Source organism: Sardina pilchardus, chromosome 23 (assembly GCF_963854185.1).
Source record: "Sardina pilchardus chromosome 23, fSarPil1.1, whole genome shotgun sequence".
NCBI lineage: Eukaryota > Metazoa > Chordata > Actinopteri > Clupeiformes > Clupeidae > Sardina > Sardina pilchardus.
This window is the reverse complement of record NC_085016.1, coordinates 10733712-10745369: the sequence shown is the minus strand read 5'-3', so window position 1 is coordinate 10745369 and position 11658 is coordinate 10733712. Positions and strand designations below refer to the sequence as shown.

General features: G+C 43.5%; 2 protein-coding genes across 2 annotated transcripts; both read left to right on the top strand.

The window, feature by feature from the left end:
* The first annotated feature begins 2643 nt into the window (after positions 1 to 2643).
* On the top strand, positions 2644 to 4517 carry LOC134071342 (transcription factor Sp5). The gene is made up of 2 exons (XM_062528018.1): positions 2644 to 2813; positions 3086 to 4517. The coding sequence occupies exons 1-2, from the start codon at positions 2763 to 2765 to the stop codon at positions 4178 to 4180; spliced, it is 1146 nt and encodes a 381-aa protein (XP_062384002.1). The 5' UTR covers positions 2644 to 2762; the 3' UTR covers positions 4181 to 4517.
* A 563-nt stretch (positions 4518 to 5080) lies between these two features.
* erich2 (glutamate-rich 2) lies at positions 5081 to 10254 on the top strand. Its single transcript, XM_062527985.1, has 10 exons — positions 5081 to 5262; positions 5505 to 5556; positions 5742 to 5784; positions 5916 to 5952; positions 6188 to 6280; positions 6694 to 6806; positions 7206 to 7477; positions 8217 to 8274; positions 8916 to 8987; positions 9696 to 10254. The coding sequence occupies exons 1-10, from the start codon at positions 5255 to 5257 to the stop codon at positions 9968 to 9970; spliced, it is 1023 nt and encodes a 340-aa protein (XP_062383969.1). The 5' UTR covers positions 5081 to 5254; the 3' UTR covers positions 9971 to 10254.
* The last annotated feature ends 1404 nt before the right edge of the window (positions 10255 to 11658 follow it).

Below are 11658 nucleotides of genomic sequence, written 5' to 3'. Positions count from 1 at the left end.
GTGGGACAAGAGGTGCAACATGTGCAATATGTGCCGTCAAAGACATTTTCAACGAGAAAAACAATCTGAATGAGGAAAGTGGGAGAGAGAGAGACAGACAGACAGACAGACGGAAAGAGCAAGAGAAAAGAGAGAGAGATAGAGAGAGAGATGAAAGAGTGTATTATGAATACATGAAAAGCAGATGGCAGATGTTAGTGAGAAGCCGGTTATCTGTGTGTCAGCTCTGTCCCAGCTGTGGCTCCACGTCTGTCCTCTGCTCCAGAGTTCTCACTCTGCCTTGTGTGTGATCAAAGATGGAGACTTCTTCAAGCTGCTTCACCTCACCTACACTGTGTGTTATTGTGTTTTCATAGGCCAGTGGTGTGGGGGTGTGGACTTGGTTTGAGACTAATATGATGTATTGTGTGTGTGTGTGTGTGTGTGTGTGTGTGTGTGTGTGTGTGTGTGTGTGTGTGTGTGTGTATGTGTGTGTGTGTGTGTGTGTGTGTGTGTGTGTGTGTGTGTGTGTGTGTGTGAGAGAGAGAGTGTATGTGTGTGTGTGTGTGTGTGTGTGTGTCCGTGTCCATTTCCATCCTTCCTTGCTTGCCATATCGGCCCACTACATCCTGTCGGGAAAGCGCTTACTGGCTTCGACAGCATCTTTGCTTTGCTCCTGCATTCGACAGCATCTTTGCTCTTGTCTCTTTCCGCATGAAGAGCGCTGGCTTTTGTTTCAATATAGTCACACGGACAGTGCAAGAGACCACCTAAAACACCACACTGCCCATATATGGCTGCTACAGGTCTGAGGGGTCATGTTAGTGCAGCAACATAGAGTGTTTCAGACTATAAAACTAAGAGATTATTTAAAGGAAAAAGCTAAGTGTGTGTATGTGTGTGTGTGTCTGTGTGTGTGTGTGTGTGTGTGTGTGCTGGACCTGTGGGCCCTCAGATGTTTGAAAGGGGTTGCTCATGTATGGCCCGAGGGCAGTGTCGCACCACACACAGAGTTCAGAGACGGCGCTAAATTCAAAACGATTTAGTCTGAGCGTGTGACCCTGGGCTACTCCGCTTTTTGGCTTTTGAAGAGGAACTCTCACTCTTCCTCAAAGGTTAGCGCAGAGGGGGAAAAATAGAAGAGCAAAGAAGTGTCGGGTTACCTTGGAAATCTTTTTAAATTACAGAGAGCAAAGTCGGGGAGAACCCACGTGTTGGGCAGGATGAACAATGGCTGCATTCTGTTGGAGCACGACTTCAAAGCGCAACGCGGAGTGAACAGAGCCCAGCTTTGTTGTCGGCCACAGGAAATCCACAGATGTTGCTCTAATATGAGACGCTTTTGGAAGCCTGTGGTAGCCTTCTAGTTGCCTCAACTCTCTCTCTCTCTCTCTCTCTCTCTCTCTCTCTCTCTCTCTTTCTCTGTCACGCTCTCTCTTTCTCTCTCTCTCTCTCTCTCTCTCTGTCACACACTCTCTCTCTCTCTTTCTAAAAGTCCCCCAAAGCATTATCAATTATTCTAGTTCTTCGGTGTAACCATTACGCTTTGCAAAGTGCCTTCATTGAGTCGGGTCGTTGGCTGAACTTCACTGGTGGGAGGTTTTCAGCAAAATAATCCCTTCAAAGCGAATGATCTTATCCAGAGCACACGGACTCCTGTGTCAATGACAGGTGGCTTTCCCTAATGCATAACAAGATAAGGATCTTTGCTGAAGTCGAGCTAGATTCAGTGGCCATTGCCTGGCTGCTGCACCTAAGGGAAAGTGCCCTATACGCATTGCAGAAGTTGCAGAATCTTTTCAACTTGTTATCTTTTCAACAACAAAAAAGTGACTTGCACTGCTTGCCTTTGGAATGTCATGTCTCCAAAGGCGACTGAAAGGGGATCAAGTAAACAGTCCTCAGATCAAAGGCATCATTAAAGATTTAGCTTTCCCATTCGTGCTGCTACAGTTGAGCATTCGAGAGGAAATCGCGTCCATTTGCATGGCACAATTGCATAAATAGTCTATCTGCGATTTAGAACCTCTAAACGAGAATAAATTTGTGTTGCAGTCATTTGAAGCTTAGTGTAGAATAGCTTAACCCTCCTAGGCAACCTCACAGTCAGGGAGTATATGTAGGCCTCAATGACAGGTAACTCGATGCAGTTGTTTTGTTCTAGAGCCGTTTGTCATTCCCCCTGTGATGTGCTCTGTGATGAAGTTGTTCACGGACACACACAGCACGACGGTTACACAGGCGAGCAGGGCGTTACACCGTGAACTGGGGATCCTAATCTCATACAGTGAAAGGGCACGCGCCGGGTTTCCGAAAGCTCCCGTCGCCTCCGGTGTCTTTGATCAAGAAAATCCAATTATTTGTGTACATACATTTCGCTCATAGAGATTAATTCATTAATTGTCCCGCCTTTATCTCCACCCCATACCACCCCCTTCATAATCAGTCCTTTTATCCAGAACAACAAACACTCCGTGGGAGCTTTGTGGATTCAAAGGCGCTGTGCTCCCCTTACAAAAGAGCTGCTATTCTCTGATGATTGGGCAGCGGCAAACTTCAAAGTAATAAATCTTATTTCTTACTGGCTGGCGGCCCACCAAAGTCTTTATGACATTCTAAGAAGCGATTCCACCCTCTCCAGTTGGTCCGGGGTATCTTGTGAGTTAGAACATTAGAACAGAGTCACTCTGTGATCATTGGACAGTTTGTTATTTTTGGTTGAAGAATATATAAACGGGTGTATATTTCAAGGATTTTGTAACAGAATAAAAACACAGGTGGCCATGGGAGCAGTGGATGTCATGCGGAATGATACTCTCCAAGCTTTTCTTCAGGTTTGTTGAGTTTTGTGATATTGGTTAGGCTATATTTTAATTGTATTATAACCAAATGGCTTTCGCCGCATGGTACCTACTTTTGAGCATATTTTGAGCCTAGTCTATTTAGGCAGGAGAAGAAATTAAACTAAATGTGACACAAGTTTCTACTTTATCTGGAGAGCGCTGTTCAACTTTTGAAGCGCAGAATTATTCTGAAAGTGGAAGTAAACGTTCATGCAACTTTCCCGGAAACTCAGTGTCTGAAAAGTATGATGTTATCCTTTCAGGATCGGACGCCAAACTCATCACCGGAAACCAGCAGGCATTCACCTCTGGCTCTCCTGGCGGCCACCTGTAACCGCATTGGGCATCACCAGAGTTCCAGCCCCGGGGAGACTCTCCAAGTCCAGTACTCTTATGACACGACTTTGAGTTCTCCGTCGAGGCTCTTTCATCCGTGGAATAACGATGTCATTGCACAGGGTCCTTTCACGAATAACTCCACTTTGGGGCTTTCTCCAAAAGCCCCCCTCTCCACAAATATCCAGACGTCCTTTTCGGCACATCACGAGCTTCCTCTTCCTCTCACTCCGCCAGCTGACCCGGGATATCCGTATGACTTTCCACCGGTCAAGATGTTGCCTTGTTCCGTACAATCACTGCAGGCGAGTTGCACGCCCACATATGTCCCGACTGTAACTTACACAGCTGCGACAGCGCCCATAGCAGCCTCGATGTCAAGTTTTGTTCCAGGACATGCTGGCCTGGTTCATAGTCAGCAATCCAGACATCTACCGCAGGGCATCGGGGAGGATATTCCGTGGTGGAGTTTACAGCAAGGGACCCACGTCAGTCACTCCACATCTCTTACAGCGCACCGGTTCCCATTGCAGAGAGGTTTGGTTTTGGGACACACAGAGTTTGCGCACTATCAGACACAAATTGCAGCTCTGTTTCATTCGAAATCGTCACTTAGTGGCGCACGCAGATGTCGTAGGTGCAGGTGTCCCAACTGCCAAAATTCCAGCCCTTCCACCGAGGAGCCCGGAAAGAAAAAGCAACACATCTGCCACATCCCGGGCTGTGGGAAGGTTTACGGCAAAACTTCGCATCTCAAAGCGCACTTACGTTGGCACTCAGGTGAACGGCCGTTCGTGTGCAACTGGCTGTTTTGCGGAAAGAGTTTCACGCGCTCCGACGAGTTGCAGAGACACCTGCGCACGCACACGGGCGAGAAGCGCTTCGCCTGTCCGGACTGTTGTAAGCGCTTCATGCGCAGCGACCACCTGGCCAAGCACGTGAAGACGCACCAGGGCAAGAAGGGCAGAGTGCCACATCGAATCTTCAGTCAAGTGAAAAGGGAGGACACAAGAAACTACTGAAACAACTTGATAGCCTAAGTGGATTTAGTATCCCGGGAAAGTGAGATAGGACAATTGTGCCATTAACCTGGATGGAAAGAAAAACAGAAATGCAACTTTTGGCTATTTCTAACTTTTCACAAATGTTACAGTGCACTGTTGGGTAGCCTACAATTCACAGTGCCCTGTCTGTTTAATAGCCTACACAGCAAACAACGGCTTGATTTGTTACTGATTGTTACTGCCTAACTGACACGTGACACACATCAGTTTGTAAATAGGCATATTGAAAGCTTTTGTTGAACAAAAGTCAATGTATCCTTTAGTTCTTTCTGGGGTGGTTAATGCATGTTGAATACAAATGACATTTTATGAAATCATGAAGTTGCCCGAATACTCGAAACTGAATTAATTAAAAACAATAAAGTCACATTCGCACTAATGTAGTCAAATTGCGCATTTCTTCTCGCGACAACCACAGCATGTCTAGGCTGAATGTCAAATGTAGATTTAGGAAGGCCTACTTTGACAAGGGTGTCATGGCCATTTGTTAGCCTGCTGTGCATGTGTGTAGCCAAAGTTGGTGTTGGAGCCTATTCATGTTTTATGAACATTACGCGCGGATATAAAATCTAGCTAGGACAGATAGATAGCCTATAGCATAGGCCTACTTTATTCATTCCAAAGAAAATGGTAACAGACTTCATATTTATCTGAGTGTATTTTGATGTAAAACAGTACTGTCTAAATAGACGACATTTTCCGTTCTTGAAACTTAGTTTGCAAAACAATTCTTTCCACTAACTTCAATCTATTAACAGAATTGAAGATTTAGTTTATAGCCTTGACATGCAGCAGTCCACAGAAGTAATGCGCGTGTTTACCAGTTGCTATGGAAACGAAAGTTTGTTTCGCTTCCTGCCCTGTCTCTCCATATCGCTGTGTAGCTGGCTGCTTGTTGCTAGTTTGATCCATTTGTGTGTGTCGAACTTTTGCCGTGCCGACGGACCTACAGTGACATATCACTAGGTTAGCTATTTGCTTACCCCGGTAATTTGTTGGATTCACGGACCGCGCCTTCACCGAGTAGGCTTGATGAGCAGGTGGGTAACGACAACATTCTGGCTCGGCCGCTTCTGTCTCCGTAGGACTAGCAGCTAGCGATAACTCTTATGCGCAAACCCCTTTATTTGGCGACTTAGCCTGGTCATAGACTGTATGAGTATCACATATCTCTGCAAGACTGTGTGTGTGTCTGTGTGTGTTTCTGTGTGTGTGTCTGTGTCTGTGTCTGTGTGTTGAATATTGAGTAGCCTAGAACTGATATTTTGTTTGCCTTAACCAGACCAACGTTACAATGTATCGGGACGTCCACAAATGGTCGCTCCGAATCAAAGGTAGGACGTGTTTTGGGGAAATGGCCTTTCACAAAATTAATTTCTCAGCCCACTGACGTCGAATTAGACTAAGTTTAGGCTGATATGCAGTCTTATGCTGGGTTATTTATCTTTGAGCATGTGTGTGTCTGTCTGTATTTCTGTCTGTCTGTGCATGTGTGCGCACATGTGCGTTTATTTTTCAGGGCTCGCTCGCCACACAGTTAAGCGCAGTTAGTGCCGGAGGAGGTAAGCTAGTACATTTCATCATGCACACTTGCTAAAACTGTGTGGCTCTGACCTTTTGGATCGCACATATGACCTTGCAATAATTGCAAACCCGACGGAAATTGACTGCGTATGTTTGCCTTGCTCCACAGAGCCGGCGCCTAATGAGTCCGTCCACAGTAAATCACGGTAGGTGTAGCCTTCTGTCCACAGAATGTAACCTATTGAAGGCTACCATAACTTGTTCTCAAATGAACCGCATGGGACAGAACTTCATTGGTGGTACAATAGTGATTTTTGTCATCTTGACAAGTCCTAAATATTTCTTTAGATGTTATCTGTAGTCTGTAGCCTGTAGTCTATAGCCTTATCTAGCCTGTCAGATGCCATGATTTTCACAACAATGAGTCTGTCTCCTGCTCAGGCCACTAGAGGCAAGGCCTGTTCTTAAGTCAGCTGGAAAAGATCAGAGAGTCGCCAAAACAACAACCAGGTCTCCAAAAGCAAAGTTGAATGGGTAAGGAAGGCAAAAACATCTGATTGATCATTATTGTAGGCTTAGATTTAGAAACCTAAAGCTTTATTGTAGTTTGCCATGTACAAAGGAAAAAATGAGTTGTTGTAAAACATAAAACAAGAGACCTATCTTGAGTATATGTTCTTTGTTACATTTCTAAGCGTTAATTTTCTTCAAATCTGGAAATATAGGCCTACATTTGCAAGGAGAAGCATAATTTATAAAGGCAAAGTCGGTTATTATCGTTTTGAATCACTTGTGTGAGATTTCGGAGACTCCATAACTTTCATCCCCTTTCCTCTCAGTCTCGTTCAGTTTGCTGCCCAATGAGGCATAGCAATGAAAAACTGTTAAAAAAAAAAAAAGGGTCACCAATAAATTATTCTCCCTCCTATTTCACTGAACCATTCCAGTACCGGAGAGCGCACAATATCCCCAGCGCTGCCCCATAAAGATGAGGCAGAGAGTGGGTGCAGGACAGTTAAACAGACCGGCTCTGATGCTCAGTCTCAGCCCGCAGCTTCCAGTAAGTGAACAACCCTGTGCTACAGGTCACCAAGCACACACAGCGCCTTCTCTCTCGTCACAGCTCCCTCAGTATAAAACATCTGCTGTTAATCGCGTGACGCAAACAGAAAACATTGTCACAGAATATCAGAGGAGACAAAAACATTAGACATTTGAGTCACAATGAGAAGTATCAGTGGCGATAACCATGCGTGATCCTTCGACTCAGGTGACTCAGGTTTTGCACTTTACATCGCTGATCTCAAAGTGCTAAAACCTGAGTCACCTGAGTCGAATGATCATGTATTATTATTATTATTATTATTATAGGTGATTTGTACAGATGCTGCTAAGATTTGCCTATACTGTGAGGCATGCATTTTACAGTAGAGGTCCATATTTGTTGGAACATTTTCAGCTGGGTCAGCACGTCAGGCCGGTGTATTGAGGCAGGCGAGCCCAGTGTTACAGCCGGCAGCTGTGGTGGTGACAGAACAGCACAAAGAGCAGGTGGATGCCCCCCCAGCCTCACACGATACGCGCGGGGGGTGTGCCACTAGTGCCACTTACGACATCCAGGCTGAACTTCGGCAGAACCAAAGCCCCAGTGAGGAGGAAGAGGAAGAGGAGGAGGAAGAAGCGTGTAGTGAGAGGCCTGCACGCACTGCTCCTTTAGAGCTTCTGGCTGAGGTAACTTGGGGTAACAACAGGATGAGACTCGCCTAAAGTGTGCTCAAATTCGCAAACATAGACAAACGTTTGCAAAACAAGTTACTGTTTTTGTGGAACGTTTGCTAACACTCGCAAATGGTCTGTGGAGGTAGTTCTCCACGAACATACAGTGGAGCTGGATGTGAGCTTGACGAAGGTAACAGTGGAATTACCATTAGAATGGAATGTTAACACCAATTAGTTAAAATTTCACTATTCAGAGAAAACTTGTTTGCCTCAAACGTTCGCCAATGTTTTCTGAATTTGAACGCACCTCGGGTTACCTTCCACACTCACTTACAGAACATTGAAGGCAGTTGAGCAGATTTTAGAGAAAAAAGTAGTGCTTCATGTTGCAATTTAGCATGGTGTGTGTGTGTGTGTGTGTGTGTGTGTGTGTGTGTGTGTGTGTGTGTGTGTGTGTGTGTGTGTGTGTGTGTGTGTGTGTGTGTGTGTGTGTGTGTGTGTGTATTTGTGTTAATACACACATGTCCATGTGCATGCTTGTATATGTGTTTGTGTTTGCACATACATGTATATGTGAGACAGACTTATGTATAAGCTCCTGTCAGGTAAACAAACATATTAAATACCCTGAAAAGTTAAAGCTGGATATGTCATCGAGTGGGAAGTGTAATCCAGCGTCAGTCAACCACTTCTTCATGATGGAAAAAAAAAATACTTTGGTGCATCTACATGTTTGGATTTCTTCCTCCAGTTCTTGAAAGCAGTGATGGAGAAAGACTACCCGCTGTGTCAGAAGCTCTGTCAGATGAGTAAGTGGACTAAAGTTACTGGACATGTCACACCCCTATCTGTGCTCGCTCTACACAGTGATCAATGGCACCAAATATTCCGTTTTTAATAGACTGAGGTTGATGTCAATCGTATAATTCCCCTGCCTACACACACACACACACACACACACACACACACACACACACACACACTTACTGTCTGGTGGGAGATCTCAGTAACAGTTATAAGTGCTCACAGCCCACAAATCCACCCATTAAATGGTTGACTGTACTGGCTGCAAAGATAATGATTACTAATTCTTTAAAATGAAACAATAAAAACGCCTCATGCGGCGAGGAGGCTGCTTTCTCTCTTCTAATGATTGATACTCTCACCATGGCTGAGTTGAACTGAGCTGTGGTGGTAATATAATTTTAATTGTTGATCATTTACCTAGTTATAATAGCTCTGCACAGAAGCATGTCTTGAATTTGTCCATAGATAGATAGAAAGATAGATACAGTATGTAGATGGAAACGTGTGCTTTTTGTACTGCAGTCTGGAACACAGAAGGCATCGTGTGTCTTAGGTTGTCTGCCTGACTCATCTACTGTTGGTCATCAAATTTATCCTTTTTCCATCTTTCTTTTGTTTTCCTTTCTTTTTATTATTTTCTTAGTTCTCATTTATGAGCCAGAAAACCCAGAGGCAAAAGTGTTCATGCCACTTATTGAAGAGAGATTACTGATCGGTAAGTCAAAAGGACAAATCTCCCCTTCTCTCTCTCTCTCTCTCTCTCTCTCATTCCCTCTTTCTCTCTCTCTCTCTTCCTCTCTCTCTCTCTGTAGATATGATCATTTTCAGCTTTGTAAGAAAGCCTCTTTTAACTCTATGTATTTTTTTATTGTTTAATTTCCATAGCCCCAGAATCTTTTTTATTCTGCTTCTCTAACTGTATCCTATAGCCTAAAATTGAGTGATTTACATTTTTATTAGAAAATTAGAAGATTGGTGTTGTGCACTCTTCTCTTATAGTTTAATCATCCTCTTTTGTACTGATCCAGGCAGCTGCATGGCTATTAATGTATTTAAACCATGCCAAATTGATAATTGCTTTCTAAATGTTATAAGTTGTGGGCAGATTAAAACTTGATTAATGGCATCATTTTGTCTTACATATAAAAAGGTGATTTGAACTGAAAGGGAAAAAAAGTTAAGAGCAGGGGATTAATATTAAGTGTAATGAAGTATTGACTTAGAGCTAAGATAATGGCAAGCATGTCATATTTTAAAGGGATTTTATGTGGCACATTGTCCCAGTTACAGTGTCTCTAAGCCATCCATAGCGGGCAACTCCCCAGTGTTACCATCGGCTACTGTATGGTTCTGTATGGAGCAGATTGAGTTCATTAGCCAGTATACTTCTGGCTGGTTTCACATCTTTGAAATGCTTACTTAGCACAAGAGGAAGAGGAGCAGAGGAGACAGGACGATACAGGTTGCAGCAGTGAGGAAGAAGACGACGACGACGACGATGATGATGATGATGATGATGATGGTGATGAGTGTGATGGCGACAGTGATGATAGTGAAGAGCAGACAGACAACTCTGAGAGTTCCTCTTCATCGTCCTCGTCCTCTGAAGAGGCCAGCGATGAGGACGAGGAGGATGAGGAGGAGAGGAGAGTGAGTGAGGAGCAGGAGCGCTGTAAGAGGGCAGCGGTCATCCCGTAGTGTTGGGCAGCCGTGTCTCCGCCCGGTTTTCTCTCTCTGTTACTCTTGTGCATGTATTTATTTCTGTATTATAAAATAAAATGACAAACACAGAGACATACCCAAACACACATTTAGTGTTGAAAATTGCTTTACTCTATTAAAAAAATTATATTAAAAAATATGTTAATTTTGTTAGTGGTTGGTGAGGTTTTGTTCTTCTCTTGCCAAAAGATACAGACATCACTTACATGTCTTTATGTGTTATCATAACCTACTGTTCAATAAAACGCGTCTTAACCAGCTATTACTCTTTTTTCTCTTCCATTTGTCTTTGAGTTCACTTTTTTATCAGGAGGGTCACTCTTTCTAGTTCATTCTGTATCTCCTCAAACCTCATGCTCCTTTGGCCTGCTCTCTTTAACAGTGTGTGCACCTAAGGACTGTGGTACAGTAGGTTACCCCATGTGTTACAGTAAACTGATAAAAAATAAAAATGATATATTATTACTACCTATGTCCCCTTACTGACTGTAAGTCGTTCCGATGTCAAAGTGCACGTGTTATTGCATCTGATCATTTCTGGACAGTGATGCTGCCCGATGTTAATCTATTACTGAGAGTAAATAGTTTTTGTAGTGTGACGTCTGAAGAATTGTCAGCGCTGCTAATTTCTGGTAAATGATGCCACCCGATGGCATGTTAATGAATCATCTTTTGCCGCCACCTACAGGTGTATCTTCGCGTGAGGCGAAGGAACTTTAAAGTGTCCCCTACATGAATATGTCCATGGCATCAAGTGTCTAAGACCAAATGCTATATTGCATAGTAGTGTTTCCTCTTAAGCTACACACTTGATAAACACCAATATATTGAAAATACATAGACAATGTTACTTATCTCCACAAATTTCTTTGGCAGAGATCCTAAACAAGGTTAAGAAACAAATAATTAAATAACATGGTTGTGTAAGTCACATGCGCACTAAAACGTCTGAACCTAGCGTTCGTCATAACTGAAGTCACGGATCGTGTAGTTTCGCAAGAACCTGTAGCCAACCGGAGCTGTCCAAGTGCTGAATCCAGAGACGCGCAACCGCGTCGCGTCTACGGGCGCCGTTGGGTAACATTACCGTTACCCAAGGTTTTAAAACCCAAGGACATTCTCATGTCATTGAGCGTGCTATCGCAGTTAAACACTGCACCCACTGAAACATACAAGGTCATCATCATACATAGATTACTATTACACCCATGAGAAGGTTTTCCTCCTATTCGACAGCCTTTAAGATGCCAGTCGATTTATTCAATAGTAGCTATGCCATATTATTGAATACAAATGTAATTTAAAAATGGTAAAATTACAAAATGGATATTTTGATTGTCGGGAAAGGTGAATAACAGTTTGCCTCAAGTTGGACAGTTTGAAGACATTTAAACTAGAAAGAAAGGCGGTCGTTAGAGTATGATTTTGACTGAAGCATATGAAGGGCTTTCAACATGCATGGTCATACAAAAACTACTAAAGGGATCCATATTAATATTCACAGTTGCTATCCATCATTCCTCAACGAGTGTGTCAGTGTCCACGATATTGATTCTTTGGCGCCACCCCGTGGACTTAAGATAGCTTGTGACCCTCACACATTCTAATAAAGGCTATTGAAACTGCTCAATATAGACTTTCATCCATTTCAATTAAGTGAAAAT